The 25,765-nt window shown below is 43.3% G+C and overlaps 1 protein-coding gene across 2 annotated transcripts in view; it reads left to right on the forward strand.

The window, feature by feature from the left end:
• LOC109906764 (stromal interaction molecule 2) overlaps positions 1-25,765 on the forward strand; it is an 88,931-nt gene that overhangs the window by 40,439 nt on the left and 22,727 nt on the right. For both annotated transcript variants that reach the window (XM_020504625.2, XM_031792231.1), the window contains exons 2-5: positions 2,196-2,326; positions 14,397-14,508; positions 15,239-15,350; positions 18,775-18,890. In XM_020504625.2, the coding sequence (XP_020360214.1) occupies positions 2,196-2,326; positions 14,397-14,508; positions 15,239-15,350; positions 18,775-18,890 (471 nt within the window). The remainder of the gene's footprint in view (positions 1-2,195; positions 2,327-14,396; positions 14,509-15,238; positions 15,351-18,774; positions 18,891-25,765) is intronic.

Consider the following 25,765-nt stretch of genomic DNA (forward strand, 5'->3'; position numbering starts at 1 on the left):
TGTATAATGGCAATTTGCATATACTCCAGAATGTTATGAAGAGTGATCAGATGAATTGCAATTAATTGCAAAGTCCCTCTTCGCCATGCAAATGAACTGAATCCCCCCAAAACATTTCCACTGTATTTCAGCCCTGCCACAAAAGGACCAGCTGACACCATGTCAGTGATTCTCTCGTTAACACAGGTGTGAGTGTTGACGAGGACAAAGCTAGAGATCACTCTGTCATGCTGTTGGAGTTTGAATAACAGACTGGAAGCTTCAAAAGGAGGGTGGTGCTTGGAGTCATTGTTCTTCCTCTGTCAACCATTGTTAGTTTTGTCCAATCAAGTCTCAGTTTTGTCCAATCAAGTCTCTTTTCCAGTTAAAAAGTTTCTGTCCAATCACACACACTTGCCAATAATAGTTTTGCCAAGTAATGTGGGCTTTGTCCCCAGTGGCCTGGGCTGTGGTCCAATTAAAAGTCTCCATTAGCTGCCACATTGCCAAGCAATAACACTATAGCTAACTAAGGTGGCAAGTCTAGTCTCCACTACCTGCAAGGAAACACGTGCCGTCATCATTGCTTTGCACAAGAAGGGCTTCACAGGCAAGGATATTTCTGCCAGTATGATTGCACTTAAATCAACCATTTATCGGATCATCAAGAACTTCAAGGAGAGCAGTTCAATTGTTGCGAAGAAGGCTTCAAGGCGCCCAAGAAAGTCCTGCAAGCGCCAGGGCCGTCTCCTAAAGTCGGGGCACCATCAGTACAGAGCTTGCTCAGGAAAGGCAGCAAGCAGGTGTGAGTGCATCTGCACGCACAGTGAGGCAAAGACTTTTGTAGGATGGCCTGGTGTCTTGAAGGGCAGCAAAGAAGCCACTTGTCTCCAGGAAAAACATCAGGGACAGACTGATATTCTGCAAAAGGTACAGGGATTGGACTGCTGAGGACAAGGGTAAAGTCATTTTCTCTGATGAATCCCCTTTCCGATTGTTTGGGGCATCCGGAAAAAAGCTTGTCCGGAGAAGACAAGGTGAGCGCTACCATCAGTCCTGTGTCATGCCAACAGTAAAGCATCCTGAGACCATTCATGTGTGGAGTTGCTTCTCAGCCAAGGGAGTGGCCTCACTCACAATTTTACCTAAGAACACAGCGATGAATAAAGAATGGTACCAACACAACTTATACCAACCATCCAGGAACAGTTTGGTGATGAACAATGCCTTCTCCAGCATGATGGAGCACCTTGCCATAAGGCAAAAGTGATAACAAAGTGGCTCGGGGAACAAAGCATCGATATTTTGGGTCCATGGCCAGGAAACTCCCCAGACCTTAATCCCATTGAGAACTTGTGGTCAATCCTCAAGAGGCGGGTGGACAAACAAAAACCCACAAATTCTGACAAACTCCAAGCATTGACTATGCAAGAATGGGCTGCCATCAGTCAAGATGTGGCCCAGAAATTAATTGACAGCATGCCAGGGCGGATTGCAGAGGTCTTGAAAAAAAAGGGTCAACTCTGCAAATATTGAGTCTTTGCATCAACTTCATGTAATTGTCAATAAAAGCCTTTGACACTCATGAAATGCTTGTAATTATACTTCAGTATTCCATAGTAACATCCAACAAAAATATCTAAAGACACTGAAGCAGCAAACTTTGTGGAAATTAATATTTGTCATTCTCAAAACTTTTGGCCACGACTGTACTCACAGTCTTGTATAGTGTGTGTGTGCACGTTTTTGTGTGTTTATAGCCTAAGCGTAGGCATGCTTTCTTGAGTATGTGTGTTCCAATAGAGTGTATGCAGAGTGTGTCGCTCGTACAGACAGATTGGCACGGACCTAGCCTCACACTGTCCTTTTGAAAGGGAAACACGATTCTGATAGACTCATTTGCTGGGGGATTCTCTGGCGCAGAAATGAAAACAGTGTGGCATCTTGGCACGTGAGTGGAATAGCAATGGCATACCAGACAGTAAAATGGTGACACCATTAAGGGATTATAGATTTCACCTGGATTCACCTGATCAGTCTGTCATGGAAAGAGCATGTCATGTTTTGTTCACATCATTCACAGTGTACACCTGTCAATGTCTTGCCAAATGGATGTTCATAAATGTGATTAATACACACGGCTCCACGCCAGCGACCTTTTAACTTGAGTTGGACCTTTTTAACATTTGACCTTTGAACTCTCTCTCTTCCTTCAGACCCCTGTCTGACGGTGATGCCGCCATGCATGGGCGACGCAGACCGTTTCAGCCTGGAGGCCCTCCGGGTCATCCACAAACAGCTGGACGACGACAATGACGGGGGGATTGAGGTCAACGAGAGTGTAGAGGTGCGTGATACTAATACAGCATATGTCTATGTATGTGTAATGATCTGGTCATGTCTGTAACCTGGTCATTTCCGTTACAAAGTGATTTCTGTTTCTGATAGTTTTCTTTCGAGTGGGCATTGTTACGGTGGAATGCTTTGTGGCTTTTGGGTTGAATTGCACTGGGCCTTAGCCTCATAAACAACCCCATAAATTCATGGTAAAATGTTTGCAAGCCAATAATCAGCTTAGGAAGCTAGTGGGGAGATAGTGGAGAGAAGGGAGGGAAAGAGAATAAATAAAAAAGTGTGTTTGACAGTAATACCTGACCTGCTTTGACCTGTGCCCTCTCATAATCAATTTAGTTTAAACGCCCAATGTAACCATTTTAAATCAGTAAACACATTTTTTATTGGTTACAATTAAGTACCTCACAAGCTAGGTTTCCATCCAATTGGCGACAGATTGTCATGTGAATATTCTGACTTTTATGGTGTTAGTTTCATCAAATGGGCCTTTAATAAAAAACACTAAGGGCTTTGGTCAGATTCTCTCTCTCTGTATATATATGTGTGTGTGTGTGTGTGTGTGTGTGTGTGTCAAATCAAATTTATTTGTCACATACACATGGTTAGCAGATGTTAATGCAAGTGTGGCAAAATGCTTGTGTGTGTGTGTGTGTCAGGAGTAATTTTGAACTCGCAGAGCTGCAGTGGTGTGAGAAACTGTTATACCGTCGCCCTTGGCCTGGGGGGCATCTCAGAAGAGCAGGGGGGCGGCCATTTATGGAACCTTTTAAGGCCCCTAAGAGCAGAGATGTTGGAGCTGGCCCCCGTCCGAGGAGGTGTGTGTGTGTGAGGGAAAGAGAATCAGAGTATGCGTGTACATTTGTGTGTGCTTGCGTGTATATGTACACATACATTTATTGTGTGTGTGTACACATTTGTGTTTGTGTGTCCATGCATGTGTGTGACGGGGGATGACGGAGCAAGGTTTTGACCTTCGACTTTATAAGGGCAAAGAGGAGTCCCTCTTGTTTTTGGCGGCGGGGGTCACCAGAATGATTTAGGAGCTCCTCTCTTCTGGAGTGCAAGAAGGCAAAGCGTTGCTCATTTTTCCAAGCCTTGAGATGTCCTTAGATCAGATTTGAAGCCCGTAAGAGGACTGTTGTAGCTGATCCTAGATCAGAACCCAGGAGAAACTGGACCCTGGAGTATGTGACTATTCCCTGGGACATTGTTGCATGCATATTGGATTTACATGCTTTGGCCAACGTGACTGTCCCTGCTCTTTTCTCTTCTATCATGCTGTATCAAGAGCATAACAGTCTTTGAAAGTTCATGGATTTATATAGACCCTTTCCCAGAACTTGTTTAGCAAAATTTGTTTGCTTCTTTCGTTATTGAAGAAATTAAATGATTAAATGCCTCAATCATTATTTAATGCCTTTTGGGGATTTTGTCAGGAAAGTGTTCAATTTACTTACATTTTTTTAATGGAACACGTTTGTTTTTGATTAAATTGAGTCTGTTTTTAATTAAGTGTGACGAGAATAGTCCATGTGTGACCTCAGAGTTAAACCTCTTTATGACTCATTGGTTACTGTCATGACTGTAACCTCCATCCCTCTTCCTGGCAGTGGTGAGGTAACAGGGGTGACAGTGACGGGGGTGAGGATGGTGTCAGGTGAGATGATGAGGGTTGGGAAAAGGAGGTCAATTTGGGGATGTCCTCACCCCCTAAAACCCACATCTGGCCCAGGAAACCTTACAATCCCCAACGCCCCCCCTTGTTGGGCTACTGTCTACAAATGCCTGTTTGTCTGAGGAAGAGTTGGGCCTCAGTCAGCAAAGTTATATTCAGGTATTTTATTGACTCTTGATTTATATTTGTAATTTTGCACGCACTCTCAGATACAAACACACACATGCGCAAGCACACAAGTGCACACACAGGGGGGCACAATTTATTGAAGGAAGGACAGCTTGGCGAGAAGCTGACTTGTAGCATTGATCACAACTAGAGGATCCGTGGCTAGACATTCAGACCTCCTAAAAAAACACACACACACCGCTAACACACTGCCCCCACCCCACCCTCTCCCCCCCTGCCTCACCCAGTTCTTCAACACACACTCAGACGGGGTCTAAAAAGCCCCCCCTTCTTCTTTGCCTTCAAGGTTTTTTGGAAAGTAACTCACTCATGTCACCTTGGTACTATACAATAAGAACAGAGTTGCTAAGCTGTGGTGTCCCTGTGTGTAAAACCTTAATAAACATACGAGGTCTTAAGAATAGAGTATAACATAACAATATAAAGCAGAAAATACAGTTTTAATGATCATCATATACACGGGCTTTGATTACCACAGCATGTCTTCAGTGGGGTTTACACCTTCTCACCCACAACTCCCTTTGCATATGGTGGATTAGAATATGGAGAGAAGGAGGGGAGGCGGAGGTATTTAGTAGTATGCTGAGGCCTGTTGCAGAGGTGAGGTCGGTCGGTCGCCAGGGACGGCAGCTGCAAAAACAGAATTCACCTCACACTGTAAGGGGGGTTGCGTGTGCGAGTGTGTGGATGCGTGCCTTGAAAGGTTCTAGGAGATAGTATCTAGGAGATAGTATTTAAGTGTCCCAGTAGATTGGCTACTTGTGAAGTGAGGGAAGCGCTCCCCGATCCGAAGACAGCCCAAGCATTTTACCCCCGTCAGTTGGAATCGGATCCAAAGGTCCAGGCGATGTCTTCTTTGAGACCACTGCAGATCTCTGTGTATGTGCGCTCGCATGTGTATGCAATGCATGCTAGTGTGTGTGTAAGCCCATATCACTTTGAAGAAATGTCTCTCATTATCTGGAGATGTCTGAACACAAGTAGTTGAACTCAAGATACAGATAGTCAGTGACCCTATATATATATATATATATATTAGTACCAATCAAAAGTCTGGACACACCTACTCATTCAAGGGTTTTTCTTTATTTTGACTATTTTCTACATTGCAGAATAATAGTGAAGACATCAAAACTATAACACATATGGAAACATGTAGTAATCAAAAAAGTGTTAAACAAATCAATATATTTTTAATTATTCAAAGTAGCCACCCTTTGCCTTGCTGACAGCTTTGCACACTCTTGGCATTCTCTTAACCAGCTTCATGAGGTAGTCACCTGGAACGCTTTTCCTTCACTCTGCGCGGTCCAACTCATCCCAAACCATCTCAATTGGGTTGAGGTCAGGTGATTGTGGAGGCCAGGTCATCTGATGCAGCACCCCATCACTCTCCTTCTTGGTCAAATAGCCCTTACACAGCCTGGAGGTGTGATTTGGTTAATCGTCCTGTTGAAAAACAAATGATAGTCCCACTAAGCGCAAACCAGATGGGATGGCGTATTGCTGCAGAATGCTGTGGTAGCCATGCTGGTTAAGTGTGCCTTGAATTCTAAATGAATAACTGTCAGTGTCACCAGGAAAGCACCATCACACCTCCTCCTCCATGCTTCACGGTGGAAACCACACATGCGAATATCATCCGTTCACCTACTCACAAAGACACAAAGACACAGCAGTTGGAACCAAAAATCTCAAATTTGGACTCATCAGACCAAAGGACTGATCTCCACTGTTCTAATGTCCATTGCTCGTGTTTCTTGGCCCAAGCAAGTCTCTTCTTCTTATCGGTGTCCTTTAGTAGTGGTTTCTTTGCAGCAATTTGACCATGAAGGCAGGATTCCCAGAGTCTCCTCTGAACATTTGATGCTGAGATGTGTCTGTTACTTGAACTCTGTGAAGCATTTATTTTGGCTTCAATTTCTGAGTCTGGTAACTCTAATGAATTTATAATCTGCAGCAGAGGTAACTCTGGGTCTTTCTTTCCTGTGGCGGTCTTCATGTGAGCCAGTTTCATCATAGAGCTTGATGGTTTTTGCGACTGCACTTGAAGGAACTTTCAAAGTTCCCGAATGACTGACCTTCATGTCTTAAAGTAATGATGGACTGTCATTTCTCTTTGCTTATTTGATATTTTCTTGCCATAATATGGACTTGGTATTTCACAAAATAGGGCTATCTTCTGTATACAGAAGATAGCCCAACTGATAACCCAACTGATTGACTCAAACGCATTAATTTGTGGAATTTCTTTCCTTCTTAACTTTTAACAAGTCACACCTATTTATTGAAATGCATTCCAGGTGACTACCTCATGAAGCTGATTGAGAGAATGTCAGAGTGTGCAAAGCTGTCATCAAGGCAAAGGGTGGCTCCTTTGAAGAATCTCACATTTAAAATATATTTTGATTTGTTTTTGGGGGGTTATTACATGATTCCATGTGTTATTTCATAGTTTTGATGTCTTCACTATCATTATACAATGTAGAAAATAGTAAAAATAGAGAAAAACCCTTGAATGAGTAGGTGTGTTCAAACTTTTGAATTGTGTGCATTTTTTTTTCTTCACAATTTTTAAATATCAGATCCTAATGAATGAATCTATTATTTCAAAACCCATTTAGTACTCTAAGGTGTTATAGTGTAAAAAGGGGGTTTCAGTTATAATTCTGAATGACTTGGTGAAGAGAAATATTACGATATTGGCAAACTTTTCAATTTCAAGACATGATTGAGTTTATAATAATTGGTTGTCTTCTGTCATGGTGACTGACAGACTGAACGACATGGACTGAGTCAAAAACAGAGCGAGACAGAGAGGGGGGGGGGGGGGGGATCTGCGATCGTAAAAAAGATGGAGTATGATGGAGTGAGGGAAAGAGATGAGGAGAGATGGATGGATAGAGAGAAGAAGAGTGTGCGATGGATGGAGCGAGAAATGGATAGAGACAGACAGTTGTATAACAAGATTCAGTAGATACTGTATCAGTAGTGAGTTACAGTAAGTTGTTAGAAAGGGCAGGAGAGGCTCATGGGAAGACTCAATCAACCAATCTGGAATCTACCTCTGAAAACAAGCTGTGTGTGTGTGTGTGTGTGTGTGTGTGTGTGTGTGTGTGTGTGTGTGTGTGTATTTACCTTTCTGTCCATGTGAGATGATAATTTCCTGGTCATATGTCCGGTGACTTAGCTACCAAATTACCTATTTAAAAAAAAGACAATTGTATAACATCAATAGCAAACAAATGGAAGTTGTGCAATTGATCAATGTGTTCGTTAACAAATAAGCGTCCACTTATGACATCTATCAATGTGTTTGCGAAGAAAAACACTTCAACTGAACTGGGTCAACAGTATTGTTTGTTGTAGCTCAGACACACCGATAGGATTGTCAAACGTTTGCCTGCCGACAGTACTTATCACTTCTGAACACAGTTGTTGAGTCATTCTATGTGGTGTTCACACAGCAAAGACCTTGAAGTCGTCAGCCTTGTTAAAATACTCCAAACCAGGAGTTGTCAGTAGCTTTGTTTGGCAATGCATGTCTGTGTATCTGTTGTAATCTTGTAGTACAAATGTTTCCCCAGTTTTATTGAATTATCATGTTGATTTGTTAATTGTTTGTTCTCATCCCAACATTTGCTAGCTAGCTAACTAATAAGCTAGTGCACATTTTCAAAACGACTGGAGAAAAAAAATCCTTCAAGCACAAAACTCCTTAGCTGGTGGTAAAAGACTCTAGAATTTAAATTTTATTATGGAGCTTTATTGTTTTAGTTACAACAATTATAATGTCAATGGTGTATTAGACTGGAAAGATGTGCTCAATTTTTGTTTTCCTTTTTCTTGTCACTCCCACATGTGGAGGTTCGTGATTTCTGATTGGGTCAAAGTCATGTTGTTGGCCACTGCCAAACATTGTGATTCTACTAGTAGAAACAGCAGGTTTTTCGGTACCAGGTCGGTACACAGCATCTATGTATTTTGTTCTAGCAAGAGAAGGAACGACTTCCTACTGTGATAACTACCTATAGGCAGTCAGATTCTCTGTGTGTTTCATGATTTAGCAAACACGCGTTCAATTATGAACTTTGTCAATGTGTTTGTTTGCAAACAAACTCCCAACATTGTTAATATGTTTGTATATGAATAGTCTCATGCATGCAAGCAGGCACTTCTTAACCAACAGCCTGTGGTTAACAAGGTTAGAAAATGAGACACTGCATCACAGTGCTAAAGGCGTCACCACAGACCTAGGTTCGATCCCAGGCTGTATCACAACCGCTCATATTCGGGAGTCCCATAGGACGGCACACAATTGGCCCAGCGTCATCCGGGTTAGGGGAGGGTTTGGCCTGGGGGGCTTTACTTGGCTCATTACGCTCTAGCGAGTCCTTGTGGTGGGCTGGGCACCTGCAAGCTGACCTCGATTGTCAGTTGAATGGTGTTTCCTCCTAAACATTGTGGCTGGCTTCCGGGCAGGTGTTAAGAAGCTTGGTTTGGCGTGTAATGTTTCGGAGGATACATGACTCGACCTTTGCCTCCCGAGCCCGTTGGGGAGTTGCAGTGATGAGACAAGATCGAAATTGGGGCTAAAAAATAAATGTATTATGGGCAAAAAATCGAATTATATATATATATATATATATATATACATTTTTTTGTACCAAATATTGTGATTTTACTTACAATTATATATCAAAACTGTTGGAATCATAAAATTAGAATGATCATTATATTTCTATGGTTGGAATACAGTGGGCATTTGGAATGGAGTTTTGTTTGGCATGACAACGAATGAAAAAGTAATGGAGGAGATGGGTGTGACAGAGTAGGAACCAAAGTTTGTAGAATCCTTTTGGATTCCATGTAGAACCCTCTGTGGAAACATGAATATGTTCTTTCTTCCTAGCACATTAAATATTGCCAGTATATTCCAGTAACTTATCTCAACACACAGCAAGACCACAAGATATAACAGCAATTAATTACATAGACAGTCCAACCCACAAAACCCACACAGAGAACCACATTGAGCTATTCCTCCAAGATAACATTTATGGTTAATAACCACATTATGTGGCTTATATCTAGCCTTGTTGTTATGGATGATTGGCCTATAACTGGCCAATGCAAAAGTGTATGTCCACATTTCTGTTTATTTTGTATGTGTGTGTCATGTGTTCTGTCGGTGGTGATTATCACTATATGCAATTCCCCACTGCCTTACTGCATTCAATTAGTATCATTGTTGCTAGTAATACTCAGTATTGCTTTGAACACTTGTAGCAGGCCTGTCTCTAATCATTAATATCAGACCGGTCTCTCTGCGAACTGATTCTAGATCAGCTGTCTCTTGCAGCAATAGACCTGTCTTAAGTCATTCAAACCATATATCTCTGCCTTTGCTCCATCTCTCTCTCTGCTCCATCTCTCTCAATTCAATTCAATTCAATTCAAGGGCTTTATTGGCATGGGAAACATGTGTTAACATTGCCAACGCAAGTGAGGTAGATAATATATAAAGTGAATATATAAAGTGAAATAAACAATAAAAATTAACAGTAAACATCACACATACAGAAGTTTCAAAACAATAAAGACATTACAAATGTCATATATATATATACAGTGTTTTAACAATGTACAAATGGTAAAGGACACAAGATAAAATAAATAAGCATAGATATGGGTTGTATTTACAATGGTGTGTGTCCTTCACAAATCACAAATCTTGCTGCTGTGATGGCACACTGTGGAATTTCACCCAGTAGATATGGGAGTTTTTCAAAATTGGATTTGTTTTCGAATTCTTTGTGGATCTGTGTAATCTGAGGGAAATATGTCTCTCTAATATGGTCATACATTGGGCAGGAGGTTAGGAAGTGCAGCTCAGTTTCCACCTCATTTTGTGGGCAGTGAGCACATAGCCTGTTCTCTTGAGAGCCATGTCTGCCTACGGCGGCCTTTCTCAATAGCAAGGCTATGCTCACTGAGTCTGTACATAGTCAAAGCTTTCCTTAATTTTGGGTCAGTCACAGTGGTCAGGTATTCTGCCGCTGTGTACTCTCTGTGTAGGGCCAAATAGCATTCTAGTTTGCTCTGTTTTTTTGTTAATTCTTTCCAATGTGTCAAGTAATTATCTTTTTGTTTTCTCATGATTTGGTTGGGTCTAATTGTGCTGCTGTCCTGGGGCTCTGTAGGGTGTGTTTGTGTTTGTGAACAGAGCCCCAGGACCAGCTTGCTTAGGGGACTCTTCTCCAGGTTCATCTCTCTGTAGGTGATGGCTTTGTTGTGGAAGGTTTGGGAATCGCTTCCTTTTAGGTGGTTATAGAATTTAACGGCTCTTTTCTGGATTTTGATAATTAGTGGGTATTGGCCTAATTCTGCTCTGCATGCATTATTTGGTGTTCTACGTTATACACAGAGGATATTTTTGCAGAATTCTGCGTGCAGAGTCTCAATTTGGTGTTTGTCCCATTTTGTGAAGTCTTGGTTGGTGAGCAGACCCCAGACCTCACAACCATAAAGGGCAATGGGCTCTATGACTGATTCAAGTATTTTTAGCCAAATCCTAATTGGTATGTTGAAATTTATGTTCCTTTTGATGGCATAGAATGCCCTTCTTGCCTTCTCTCAGATCGTTCACAGCTTTGTGGAAGTTACCTGTGGCGCTGATGTTTAGGCCAAGGTAAGTATAGTTTTTTGTGTGCTCTAGTGTCTAGATGGAATTTGTAGTTGTGGTCCTGGTGACTGGACCTTTTTTGGAACACCATTATTTTGGTCTTACTGAGATTTACTGTCAGGGCCCAGGTCTGACAGAATCTGTGCATAAGATCTAGGTGCTGCTGTAGGCCCTCCTTGGTTGGTGACAGAAGCACCAGATCATCAGCAGACATTTGACTTCGGATTCTAGCAGGGTGCTGCAGACTTTTCTAGTGCCCGCGCCAATTCGTTGATATATATGTTGAAGAGGGTGGGGCTTAAGCTGCATACCTGTCTAACCCCACGACCCTGTGTGAAGAAATTTGTGTGTTTTTTGCCAATTTTAACCGCACACTTGTTGTTTGTGTACATGGATTTTATAATGTTGTAGGTTTTACCCCCAACACCACTTTCCATCAGTTTGTATAGCAGACCCTCATGCCAAATTGAGTCGAAGGCTTTTTTGAAATCAACAAAGTATGAGAAGACTTTGCCTTTGTTTTGGTTTGTTTGGTTGTCAATTAGGGTGTGCAGGGTGAATACATGGTCTGTTGTACGGTAATTTGGTAAAAAGCCAATTTGACATTTGCTCAGTACATTGTTTTCATTGAGGAAGTGTACGAGTCTGCTGTTAATGATAATGCAGAGGATTTTCCCAAGGTTACTGTTGACGCATATTCCACGGTAGTTATTTGGGTCAAATTTGTCTCCACTTTTGTGGATTGGGGTGATCAGTCCTTGGTTCCAAATATTGGGGAAGATGCCAGAGCTAAGGATGATCTCGCTCTCTGACTCTCCCACTCTGCCTCCCCCTCTCTCTCTCTCTCTCAGTGTGTGTGTGTGTGTGTGTGTGTATGTACAAAACCCCCCCAAAAAGAAGAAAAGAGTGAATGTGTGTTGTGGAGCTTGCCCTGTGGGCTGAGCAGGGGCTCCGTACTGTATGGGGGGGGGGGGGGGGGAGTATTAGAATGTTAGGTACATTTCAAAAACATTTTTGGGAATGATTAGCCTACAACCATTAATATAATATTTAATTTACAATGTACTAATAAAACTAACGGTTTCTTTTTCTTTCTTTTTTTTTAAACATCCAGAGAGCCCCCCCCCCCCTATTTCCATTAAATGGTTCTGTCCTGCCCCCTAACCAGGCGGGAACGGTACTAGCTGACAGTGAAATGCGAGTGAGGAGTGCCGGTGGAGCAGCATGTCTCAGCTTCCTAAAGAAAAATCTGGCTTCCAAAAACGGAAAGAAAGAAAAGAATGACAGGAGAGGGAAAAGAATACTGTCACCCAATTTTTCACAAAGGAAGGTGGGCGTAGTTCGTGAGAGGTGGAAATTAACCTGTTAGCCTACAGTGAAATAGGCTACTTTTGCTCGCCTAACATTAGTTACTTAATATCTTCACAGAAAATTGAGTGTTTACATTTCGCTTCTCTTTTAGCAAACATTTAATCAATGCAGGCAAACTTTTAGCAAGCTATTCATACTAAATCAGCTGTCCCTGCCCCTGCCTGCTGCCAGGCCCAACAGATGCAGCTTCAGGCTCAGCAGTCCAGTCTCCCCATAACCCTAAACCAGTCCTACTCCCAACTGAAGGACATGAGAAGCATTGTCCTGAATGACATGTCAGTTTGCATAATTGCAGTTACTGCAATGCATTGAGGACAGGAATGTGATTCTCCAGTCAGGAAAAATCTCACTCAACACATAAGGCTGCCAATATCAGAGCCTTGAAGGAAGAGATGCAGGCTCTTAGAGATGGATGGGAGTCTCTCCTGTCTGAGGCAACACTGATTGCTACGCAAATGGATGTTGCACCTCAATTTAGCAAGGAACTCAGCCGCCAGAGGAAAAGGAAGAGATTCCATGATGAGACCTCTCAAGACGAGACGGCTCAGGACAGTGCAGCAACGGTGTTTTGGAACACAGTGTTTTTTTTTACTTCTATGGACATCATCATACGTGACTTGGCCACTAGGTTCCACACCACTGCAAAAAAATTGTAGAATCATTTTCTGCTGTTCTGAAAGTTGGGCAGATTAGTGAGGATGAAATCCCTTCTGTGTGCCAATCACTGATCATGAAGTATTCCAGAGATCTGACACCTGAGTTTCAAAATGAAGTAGGACACCTGAACACTGTATATGCTCTCTCCCCCCCCCCCTCTAACTTGTTCCCTCTTGGTATTTTGAATACAACTTGTAAGATGCAGCTGCAAAGCATTTTGGGAGAAGTGTGCATTGCTTTACGTATATTTTTCACACTGCCTGTGACTTGCTGGTGGCGAGAGAGCTTCCAGTAAGCTAAAACTGAATATTGAGGTCCTCTATGTCCCAGGACAGGCTTTGCAGTCTTGCCATGCTGTCCATCGGAAGTCAGTTAGATGGAAAGCTGGACTTCAAAGACTTGATCAGTGACTTTGCTAGCAAGAAGGCTCGGCGCTGGGCTCTTGGTGACTAAGGCTGAGCAAGGGCCAGTGATGACTGTTAAAAGGCATGGCTATGGATACTGGATCACTACACACATGATGCCCACAGGCTGAGAACAAGATATATCTGGCTGGATTGTGCACAACAAATGTTATGGCAATCAAGACCCCGAGTGGAAGAAACCTGTTGATTTGGTGACCTCTTGACCTTTCCTCTAGCACCACCATCAGGCCTTTTCATTTCCCTTTTGTTTTCAATTTTCCATTTCCACTTTTTTGCAGCTGCTTATTTTCTAGTTGGTATGTATACTTAGTTAAAAGCTGATTTTACTATTTTGTTTGTTATATCATTCTACCGATGATAATGTTACTTTATTTGAATTGAAGATGTTAATGTACATTTCAGTTCTATTTATTTTAAGTTAACATTTAATGAATAAGATCATTTTCCATTTGAGAATTGTACCATTAAAATGACATTTAGACTGTAAAAGATGGCCTTTAGCACATTTCTTATAGAGGGTATCAAACAGTCTGGCATCAAATAGTGAATTCAAATAGTGTTATGTTATCACAGCTCTCACACACACACAGTTCACTATCGTACAGTAAATATTGGACTACAAGAGAGTTGCAATCCTGCAAAGGTATTAAAGCTTTGAATGGGTCGATTGGGTTCTAGAGGTGTGTGGTTACAGCAATTGCGCAGGGTTGGTGTGGCCTGTGGTGGTGGGGCCCAATGTGATATCTTTTCATGGGGCCCAAAATCCCCTGGCGGCTCCCCTGGGTGTGAGACTGGATCTCTGGGTCCAGACTTCTCAAACATCATTGTCACAACAACAACACCCGTAGCCTGACCATAGCAAGACAACGACTAGATCTCACATCACACTGAAAGTCATGTCTGGTGTTGTTCAGGGTTCTCTGCAATGTCATAACTTCCATCCTGTATTTAGTTCATGTTAACTGCTTCAATTTGATTGAAGTCTATAACGACACAATGCTATATATATACTGCATGGGATAACCAGTAATAATACTGAAATGTGTTTTTCTTCTTGCAGTTTATTAGAGAAGACATGAAGCAACAGCAAACCAACAAACACAGTAACCTGCACAGGGAAGACCAACACATCACCGTAGAGGAGCTGTGGAAGGGCTGGAAAACCTCTGAAGGTAGGAGATGGAACGGAGAGAAGGATGGAGGGCGGGTGAGAAAGAAGAAGGGAGAGAGCAAGAAATGGAGGGAAGTACTGGAGGGATTGGGAATACTGGAGGGAGGTAGGGAAGAGACATTTTGTAAATGATAGGACATTGTGTAACTAACATTTTCTCCCTGTCTCTCAATTCAATTTGCTTTTATTGGCTTGACTTAACAATGTACATATTGCCAAAGCGTACTTGAGATTTACAATATCAACATACAGTGCCAGTCAAAAAAGTTTGGACACACCTACTCATTCAACGTTTTCTACATTGCAGATTTAAAAAATATCTTCAGTATTACTCTACAATGTAGAAAATAGTTAAAAATAAAGAAAAACCCTGGATGAGTATGTGTCCAAACTTTTGACTGGTACTGTAATTAAAATAATAATAATTAATATTGTCAAAGGGACAACAGTAACAACAATAACCCAAGGGCCAAAATAACCATACATTGAACAACAACAATGGCATAGAGCACGTGTGCAGGTTTGTTGGTCTGTAAGACACTGTCCCTCGTTTTATTCGAGGCAGAAATATAGTGCCTTGCCAACCGACAGCTCTCTGCGTCCTCCCCCAACAGGACGGGTAGCCTACTCTCACCAGAGAGGTCTTTGAAACTTTGAATAAGGGTTTCAAATTTGGGGAAATGACACTCTCTTTGTTTTTTAAAAACATTTTGCTCTCGCTCTTTCTGTAGTTCACAACTGGACGACGGATGACACAGTCCAGTGGCTTAAGGAGTCGGTGGAGCTGCCTCAGTATGAGAGGAACTTCAGAGACTTCCGGTTCAACGGAAACACTCTGCCTCGGTGAGTACATTATCACACCACATCTCAGTATACCCGCCCGAAAATTGAGTTGTGGTTCGAGGACAACACTAACATTTTTACCAAGGCAGAGACAAGTGGCCCAGATCGAGACGCATGGGTACAGCAGTGGACGCATCAATTCAGGCTACACATTCTACTGAGCCATTTACTTTATGTTCATATTCTTATATTATATTATTTCTTATTGTTGTTGCATTGTCGAGAAGGAACCCGCAAGTAAGCGTTTAGTTGGCCGATGTATACCATGTGTATGTCTCCCTTACATACGACTGATAAAATGTGAAACGTGTACAGTAGTGGTCCTAATGACAATCGCAGAATGTCATAACCCTTTTAGCGTCTTTAACAGATGTCTCTCTACGTTAATCAAATTGTGGGTGCACTGTTATTTTGTGAGTGTGTAGCCAACAGGATAGCCTTTTCAAAGTGATTTTTTTTTTTTGACAATCCGTTGAAAACAACGACTGGTTGTGTTTGTCATGTGAAAAGGTAATACATGAGAAAAGTTATATGACAAATATTTACTATGTTTACTAGGCCCATGGAGATCATACTAAATTAATAGGAATTCTATGATTAGAACCACCCCAAAAAATTGCGCGCACAATGCTACTCAGACCAATGCTGCCCACTGCTGGATATGTGAGGTAGTGCAGGTGGAATGGGAAAGAAACTACCCAAACGTGACACAGAGACACACACATATGCACAAAGGCACGCACACACACCCACCATGTACCCACTTCGACCGACACAAAACCTCTCTACCCATGTAGTTACATTAGTGCAATTTAGTGAACTTACACCCCAGTTTTTATCATGACCCCGATATCAGCAGGCAATTATGTTAGTCAATAGGTGACACCTTGATATAACTTGAAACCACCTCTTTAGATGTCATCAATAAGAGTTAGAGCAGTTATATTAGAAGCTCTTTAGGTTTGTGATTCACTGAATACCGGACGTACACTACCTTTCAAATGTTTGGGGTCACTTAGAAATGTCCTTGTTTTCCATGAGAACATACATGAAATGAAAAGGAAATGTAGTCAAGACGTTGACAAGGTTATAAATAATTGTGTTCATCAAACTTTTGCTTTCGTCAAAGAACCCTCCATTTGCAGCAATTACAGCCTTGCAGACCTTTGGTATTCTAGTTGTCAATTTGTTGAGGTAATCTGAAGAGATTTCACCCCATGCTTCCTGAAGCACCTCCCACAAGTTGGATTGTCTTGATTGGCGCTTCTTACGTACCATACAGTCAAGCTGCTCCCACAACAGCTCAATAGGGTTGAGATCCGGTGACTGTGCTGGCCACTCCATTATAGACAGAATACCAGCTGACTGCTTCTTCCCTAAATAGCTATTGCATAGTTTGGAGCTGTGCTTTGGGTCATTGTCCTGTTGTAGGAGGAAATTAGCTCCAATTAAGCACCGTCCACAGGGTATGGCCTTCCTTCTTCAAGATCCCTTTTACCCTGTACAAATCTCCCACTTTACCACCAAAGCACCCCCGGACCATCACATTGCCTCCACCATGCTTGACAGATGCCGTCAAGCACTCCTCCAGCATTTTTTCATTTCATTTTTTCTGTCTCTCACAAATGTTCTTCTTTGTAATCCGAACACATCAATCTTAGATTCGTCTGTCCGTAACACTTTTTTTTCCCAATCTTCCTCTAGCCAGTGTCTGTGTTCTTTTGCCCATATGAATCTTTTAGTTTTATTAGCCAGTCTGAGATATGGCTTTTTCTCTGTAACTCTGCCTAGAAGGCCAGCATCCCGGAGTCGCCTCTTCACTGTTGACGTTGAGACTGGTGTTTTGCAGGTACTATTTAATGCAGCTGCCAGTTGAGGATTTGTGAGGCATCTGTTTCTCAAACGAGACACTAATGTACTTGTCCTCTTGCTCAATTGTGCACCGGGGCCTCCCACTTCTCTTTCTATTCTGGTTAGAGACCGTTTGTGCTGTTCTGTGAAGGGAGTAGTACAGTGTTGTGTGAGATCTTCAGTTTCTTGGCAATTTCTCGCATGGAATAGCCTTCATTTCTCAGAACAAGAATAGACTGACGAGTTTCAGAAGAAAGTTCTTTGTTTCTTGCCATTTTGAGCCTGTAATCGAACCCATAAATGCTGATGCTCCAGATACTCAACTAGTCTAAAGAAGGCCAGTTTTATTGTTTCTTTAATCAGAACAACAGTTTTCAGCTGTGCTAACATAATTGCAAAAGGGTTTTCTAATGATCAATTAGCCTTTTTAAAATGATAAACTTGGATTAGCTAACTCAACGCGTGCCATTGGCACACAGGGGTTGCTGATAATGGGTCTCTGTACGCCTATGTAGTTATTCCATAAGAAAATCTGCCATTTCCAGCTACAATGCTCATTTACAACATTAACAATGTCTACACTTTATTTCTGATCAATTTGATGTTATTTTAATGGACAAAAACAAGGACATTTCTAAGTGACCCCAAACTTTTGAACGGTAGTGTATGTGTGGAATGAGTACATGGAAGGAATAGAGTGGGAAGGGGGATAGAGGAGGGTGGAAGGGAGTTGAGGGGGATGGAGGGATCTCTAGGGTGTCAGGGGTGTTGTTTCCCCCCCTTACCCACGGGCGCTGACTCATGAAACGATGTCACAGCAGTGGATCAGGTGTCGCTGGCTGCCATGTTGTCTGATCCAGTTTAAGATGGTGGTGGTGGCACGAGTACACAGGCACATTCAGACACACCGTATACCCACTTCAACTGACACAAAATCTCCCTACCCATGTAGTCACATTAGTGCAATTTAGTGTACTTACACCCCAGTTTTTATCCTGACCCTGAAGTCAGCAGGAGATTTTGTTATATAAGGTGTCATCTATTGACTTTAACTTGAAACCACCTGTTTAGTTGTCATCAATAAGAGCTAGAGCGGTTATATTAGAAGCTCTTTAGGATTGAGATTTACTGCTAGTGGGACGTATGTATAGAATGAGTACATCGAAAGAATAGAGTGGGGGAGGGGGGTAGATGAGGTTGGAAGGGAGTTGAGGGGGATGGTGGGGGTGTATAGGGGGTCAGGGGTGTTGTGTTTCTCCCCCACCCACACGTACCCGTGGGCACGGACTCATGAAACGATGTCACAGCAGTGGATCAGGTGTCGCTGACTGCCATGTTGTCTGATCCAGTTTAAGATGGTGGTGGCACGAGGACACAGGCACGTTCAGACACACACACTCACACGCAGACACACCAACGCCCATTTAACACATGAGACGAGATACAGAAACACACACACGTTTGCTTACTTGGCCATGTATGCATGGTTGAACAAGTTCTTAAACAAAGAGTATAGTTATTGTGAAAATATTTCCAACCCTTTACCAATCCATTCTTTTTCTCTCTATTTCAGATTAGCGGCAAATGAACCGTCGTTTATGTCTGGTCAGCTAAAGATATTAGACCAGCGGCACAAACAGAAACTAAATCTAAAAGCACTAGATGCTGTGCTCTTCGGCCCTCCCTTACGTAAGTATTTGTATTTGTATTTATTCTGGATCCCCATTTAGCTGCTGCCAAAGCAGCAGCTACTCTCCCTGGGGTCCGGCAAAATTAAGGCCGTTTATACAATTTTAAAACGTTACAATACATTCACAGATTTCACAACACACTGTGTGCCCTCAGGGCCCTACTCCACCACTACCACATATCTACAGTACTAAGTGTGTGTGTGTGTGTGTGTGTGTGTGTGTGTGTGTGTGTGTGTGTGTGTGTGTGTGTGTGTGTGTGTGTGTGTGTGTGTGTGTGTGTGTGTGTGTGTGTGTGTGTGTGTGTGTGTGTGTGTGTGTGTGTGCCAATGTTTTTGTTGCTTCACAGTCCCCGCTGTTCTATAAGGTGTTTTTGAAACGTTTTTTTTTTAAATCAAATTTTACTGCTTGAGATGTTATAACCATGTATTGCTACCACTGTATCATCAAAGGTAGAGAGTTTCAGAGATAGTCCGAATAATGTTGTCATCTGTTACAAGCAAGTTATTGACTTCATGGACCTTGTTGCTTTTTATATATAAAATATATATAAAAAGTGTCTACTAGCTCTTTCACACAGAATACTGCAGAGGGACAACCTGGTCTCAAAGCAAAACGTATTATATGTTACAAAAACATCCATTCCACTCCATTAAGCATGTTAGGTTACATGACATTGGCCTTAGGCTACATATGTTAATATGGGCTATTTTTAGGACTTTTCTGGGTTGCTTGATTGATAAGCTTCCCAGTAAAGCATTAAAAACAGAGGTAGACTTACTCATGTTATTTACATTGGAGCTGATAGTGAAGGGGAGCTGCATAAAGTGGTCTTCCTACTATTGAACACCGCCTCAGTGCTAACAGTGTAACTCTGGTTTTTAGGCTCATGATTACTGCTTACAATAGTTGTAGGATAAACCGACGTATTCGGTGCAATTAGGGGTCAATTAAATCAATTAAATGACTTGCATTGTATTTGCCACGGCCCCTAAGATCATGCACATCTGATGCAGCATTATGACGACACATTGTCACAAAGGTTAGGGATTAACTGAGCTGGTCTTGGATCATTTGCCAGTCATTGTTTCAACGCAGCCTTGAAATGACTGGACAAGAGTCCAGGGGCCATGCTGATTTGGATGGACTCCGTCATTCCTGTGGAGTATCTTCTGTTTCCAGAAGTTGTCAATAAAAGTGACTCCAGCAGAGCTACAGTAGTCTTTTAGCCAGATGTACACTGCTCAAAAAAATAAAGGGAACACTAAAATAACACATCCTAGTGTCACACCCTGACCATAGTTTACTTTGTATATTTCTATGTTTTGGTTGGTCAGGGTGTGAGCTGAGTGGGCATTCTATGTTTCATGTCTAGTTTGTCTATTTCTATGTCTGGCCTGATATGGTTCTCAATCAGAGGCAGGTGTTAGTCATTGTCTCTGATTGGGAACCATATTTAGGTAGCCTGGGTTTCACTGTGTGTTTGTGGGTGATTGTTCCCGTCTCTGTGTTTGCACCAGATAGGGCTGTTTCGGTTTTTGTTACGTTCTTTGTTTTTGTAGTGTTTGTATTGATTCGTGTTTTACGTTTGTTTATTAAACATGGATCGCAATCTACATGCCGCATTTTGGTCCGACTCTCCTTCACCAAAAGAGAACCGTTACACCTAGATCTGAATGAATGAAATATTCTTATTAAATACTTTTTTCTTTACATAGTTGAATGTGCTGACAACAAAATCACACAAAAATTATCAATGGAAATCAAATTTATCAACCCATGGAGGTCTGGATTTGGAGTCACACTCAAAATGAAAGTGGAAAACCACACTACAGGCTGATCCAATTTTGATGTAATGTCCTTAAAACAAGTCAGAAATCAAATCAAATCAAATTTTATTTTATTTGTCACATACACATGGTTAGCAGATGTTAATGCGAGTGTAGCAAAATGCTTGTGCTTCTAGTTCCGACAATGCAGTAATAACCAACAAGTAATCTAGCTAACAATTCCAAAACTACTACCTTATAGACACAAGTGTAAGGGGATAAAGAATATGTACATAAAGATATATGAATGAGTGATGGTAAAGAGTGGCATAGGCAAGATACAGTAGATGGTATTGAGTGCAGTATATACATATGAGATGAGTATGTAAACAAAGTGGCATAGTTAAAGTGGCTAGTGATACATGTATTACATAAGGATGCAGTAGATGATATAGAGTACAGTATATACGTATACATATGAGATGAATAATGTAGGGTATGTAAACATTATATTAGGTAGCATTGTTTAATGTGGCTAGTGATATATTTTACATCAATTCCCATTATTAAAGTGGCTGGAGTTGAGTCAGTGTGTTGGCAGCAGCCACTCAATGTTAGTGGTGGCTGTTTAACAGTCTGATGGCCTTGAGATAGAAGCTGTTTTTCAGTCTCTCGGTCCCAGCTTTGATGCACCTGTACTGACCTCGCCTTCTGGATGATAGCGGGGTGAACAGGCAGTGGCTCGGGTGGTTGCTGTCCTTGATGATCTTTATGGCCTTCCTGTGACATCGGGTGGTGTAGGTGTCCTGGAGGGCAGGTAGTTTGCCCCCGGTGATGCGTTGTGCAGACCTCACTACCCTCTGGAGAGCCTTACGGTTGTGGGCGGAGCAGTTGCCGTACCAGGCGGTGATACAGCCCGACAGGATGCTCTCGATTGTGCATCTGTAGAAGTTTGTGAGTGCTTTTGGTGACAATCCGAATTTGTTCAGCCTCCTGAGGTTGAAGAGGCGCTGCTGCGCCTTCTTCACGATGCTGTCTGTGTGGGTGGACCAATTCAGTTTGTCTGTGATGTGTACGCCGAGGAACTTAAAACTTATTACCCTCTCCACTACTGTTCCATCGATGTGGATAGGGGGGTGTTCCCTCTGCTGTTTCCTGAAGTCCACAATCATCTCCTTAGTTTTGTTGACGTTGAGTGTGAGGTTATTTTCCTGACACCACACTCCGAGGGCCCTCACCTCCTCCCTGTAGGCCGTCTCGTCGTTGTTGGTAATCAAGCCTACCACTGTTGTGTCATCCGCAAACTTGATGATTGAGTTGAAGGCGTGCGTGGCCACGCAGTCGTGGGTGAACAGGGAGTACAGGAGAGGGCTCAGAACGCACCCTTGTGGGGCCCCAGTGTTGAGGATCAGCGGGGTGGAGATGTTGTTGCCTACCCTCACCACCTGGGGGCGGCCCGTCAGGAAGTCCAGTACCCAGTTGCACTTGGCGGGGTCGAGACCCAGGGTCTCGAGCTTGATGACGAGTTTGGAGGGCACTATGGTGTTAAATGCCGAGCTGTAGTCGATGAACAGCATTCTCACATAGGTATTCCTCTTGTCCAGATGGGTTAGGGCAGTGTGCAGTGTGGTTGAGATTGCATCGTCTGTGGACCTATTTGGGCGGTAAGCAAATTGGAGTGGGTCTAGGGTGTAAGGTAGGGTGGAGGTGATATGGTCCTTGACCAGTCTCTCAAAGCACTTCATGATGACGGAAGTGAGTGAGTGCTTTCTTGGGAACAGGAACAATGGTGGCCCTCTTGAAGCATGTGGGAACAACAGACGGGGATAGGGATTGATTGAATATGTCCGTAAACACACCAGCCAGCTGGTCTGCGCATGCTCTGAGTGTGCGGCTGGGGATGCCGTCTGGGCCTGCAGCCTTGCGAGGGTTGACACGTTTAAATGTTTTCCTCACGTCGGCTGCAGTGAAGGACAGTCCGCATGTTTTAGTTGCGGGCAGTGTCAGTGGCACTGTATTGTCCTCAAAGCGGGCAAAAAAGTTATTTAGTCTGCCTGGGAGCAAGACATGCTGGTTCGTGACAGTGCTGGTTTTCTTTTTGTAATCCGTGATTGACTGTAGACCCTGCCACATACCTCTTGTGTCTGAGCCGTCGAATTGAGATTCTACTTTGTCTCTATACTGACGCTTAGCTTGTTTGATTGCCTTGCGGAGGGAATAGTTACACTGTTTGTATTCGGTCATGTTTCCAGTCACCTTGCCCTGATTAAAAGCAGTGGTTCGCGCTTTCAGTTTCACGCGAATGCTGCCATCAATCCACGGTTTCTGGTTTGGGAATGTTTTAATCATTGCTATGGGAACGACATCTTCAACGCACGTTCTAATGAACTCGCACACCGAATCAGCGTATTCGTCAATGTTGTCGTCTGACGCAATACGGAACATATCCCAGTCCACGTGATGGAAGCAGTCTTGGAGTGTGGAATCAGATTGGTCGGACCAGCGTTGAACAGACCTCAGCGCGGGAGCTTCTTGTTTTAGTTTCTGTCTGTAGGCAGGGATCAACAAAATGGAGTCGTGGTCAGCTTTTCCCGAAAGGAGGGCGGGGCAGGGCCTTACATTGCTATTCCAACTTATAAGTTGGAATAGCAATGATCCAAGGTTTTTCCTGCCCTGGTTGCGCAATCGATATGCTGATAAAATTGAGGGAGTCTTGTTTTCAGATTAGCCTTGTTAAAATCCCCAGCTACAATGAATGCAGCCTCCGGATGTATGGATTCCAGTTTGCAAAGGGTCAAATAAAGTTTGTTCATAGCCATCGATGTGTCTGCTTGGGGGGGAATATATACGGCTGTGATTATAACCGAAGAGAATTCCCTTGGTAGATAATGCGGTCTACATTTGATTGTGAGGAATTCTAAATCAGGTGAACAGAAGGACTTGAGTTCCTGTATGTTGTTTTGGCCACACCACGTCCCGTTAACCATAAAGCAAACGCCCCCGCCCCTCTTCTTACCAGAAAGATGTTTGTTTCTGTCGGCGCGATGCGTGGAGAAACCAGCTGGCTGCACCGTCTCCGATAGCGTCTCTCCAGTGAGCCATGTTTCCGTGAAGCAAAGAACGTTACAGTCTCTGTTGTCCCTCTGGAATGCTACCCGTGCTCGGATTTCATCAACCTTGTTGTCAAGAGACTGGACATTGGCGAGGAGAATGCTAGGGAGTGGTGCACGATGTGCCCGTCTCCGGAGTCTGACCAGAAGACCGCTTCGTTTTCCCCTTTTTCGAAGTCTTTTTTTCGGGTCGCCGGCTTGGATCCATTCCGTTGTCCTGGGTGAAAGGCAGAACACAGGGTCCGCTTCGCGAGAGTCATATTCTTGGTCGTACTGATGGTGAGTTGACGCTGCTCTTATGTTCAGTAGTTCTTCTCGACTGTATGTAATGAAACCTAAGATGACCTGGGGTACCAATGTAAGAAATAACACGTAAAAAAAACAAAAAACTGCATAGTTTCCTAGGAACGCGAAGCGAGGCGGCCATCTCTGTCGGCGCCGGAAGTCGCCGAATGAGGCTCAGTAGTGTGTGTGGCCTCCACATGCCTGTATGACCACCCTACAATGCCTGGGCATGCTCCTGATGAGGTGCCGGACTGTCTCCTGAGGGATCTCCTCCCAGACCTGGACTAAAGCATCCGCCAACTCCTGGACAGTCTGTGGTGCAACGTGGCGTTGGTGGATGGAGCGAGACATGATGTTCCAGATGTGCTCAATTGGATTCAGGTCTGGAGAATGGGAACTGGTGACACACTCCAGCCACATGAGGTCTAGCATTGTCTTGCATTAGGAGGAACCCAGGGCCAACCGCACCAGCATATGGTCTCACAAGGGGTCTGAGGAGCTCATCTCGGTACCTAATGGCAGTCAGGCTACCTCTGGCGAGCACATGGAGGGCTGTGTGGCTCCCCAAAGAAATGCCACCCACACCATGACTGACCCACCGCCAAACCGGTCATGCTGGAGGATGTTGCAGGCAGCAGAACGTTCTCCACGGTGTCTCCAGTTTTGTCACATCTGTCACATGTGCTCAGTGTGAACCTGTTTTCTTCTGTGAAGAGCACAGGGCGCCAGTGGCGAATTTGCCAATCTTGGTGTTCTCTGGCAAATGCCAAACGTCCTGCACGGTGTTTGGCTGTAAGCACAACCCCCACCTGTGGACGTCGGGCCCATGCAGACACATGCACATTTGTGGCCTGCTGGAGGCAGGGCTCTGGCAGTGCTCCTCCTGCTCCTCCTTACACAAATGCGGAGGTAGCGGTCCTGCTGCTGGGTTGTTGCCCTCCTACGGCCTCCTCCACGTCTCCTGATGTACTGGCCTGTCTCCTGGTAGCGCCTCCATGCTCTGAACACTACGCTGACAGACACAGCAAACCTTCTTGCCACAGCTCGCATTGATGTGCCATCATGTATGAGCTGCACTACCTGAGCCACTTGTGTGGGTTGTAGACTCTGTCTCATGCTACCACTAGAGTGAAAGCACCGCCAGCATTCAAAAGTGACCAAAACATCACCCAGGAAGCATAGGAACTGAGAAGTGGTCTGTGGTTATCACCTGCAGAACCACTCCTTTATTGGGGGTGTCTTGCTAATTGCCAATAATTTCCAACTGTTGTCTATTCCATTTGCACAACAGCATGTGAAATGTATTGTCAATCAGTGTTGCTTCCTAAGTGGACAGTTTGATTTCACAGAAGTGTGATTGACTTGGAGTTACATTGTGTTGTTTAAGTGTTCCCTTTATTTTTTTGAGCAGTGTATAATACCAGCAGTCTGCTTAATCTTTCGCACCCGCGCCCTAATGATGGTACTGGACCTGAAATTATTGGCCGTTTTTCTTTAGTCTTTTTATGCTAAAATCAGTTCTTTTAAAGTCAATTTTCAAATGTTCTGAGCTGGCCCTCCTGATGTCATTTGACCCCACATGGACTACGACAGTGTCTGTGGTAGAACAGTCGGAAGCAGCCTTGTTATGTCCTGTACTCGTGCTCCTGGGTGGAACAGGGTTTTTGTCTTGGAGACTGAGATGTTTCTCACGATAGAGCTGCCTATGACAG

Source organism: Oncorhynchus kisutch, linkage group LG16 (assembly GCF_002021735.2).
Source record: "Oncorhynchus kisutch isolate 150728-3 linkage group LG16, Okis_V2, whole genome shotgun sequence".
In the NCBI taxonomy this organism is placed as follows: Eukaryota; Metazoa; Chordata; class Actinopteri; order Salmoniformes; family Salmonidae; genus Oncorhynchus; species Oncorhynchus kisutch.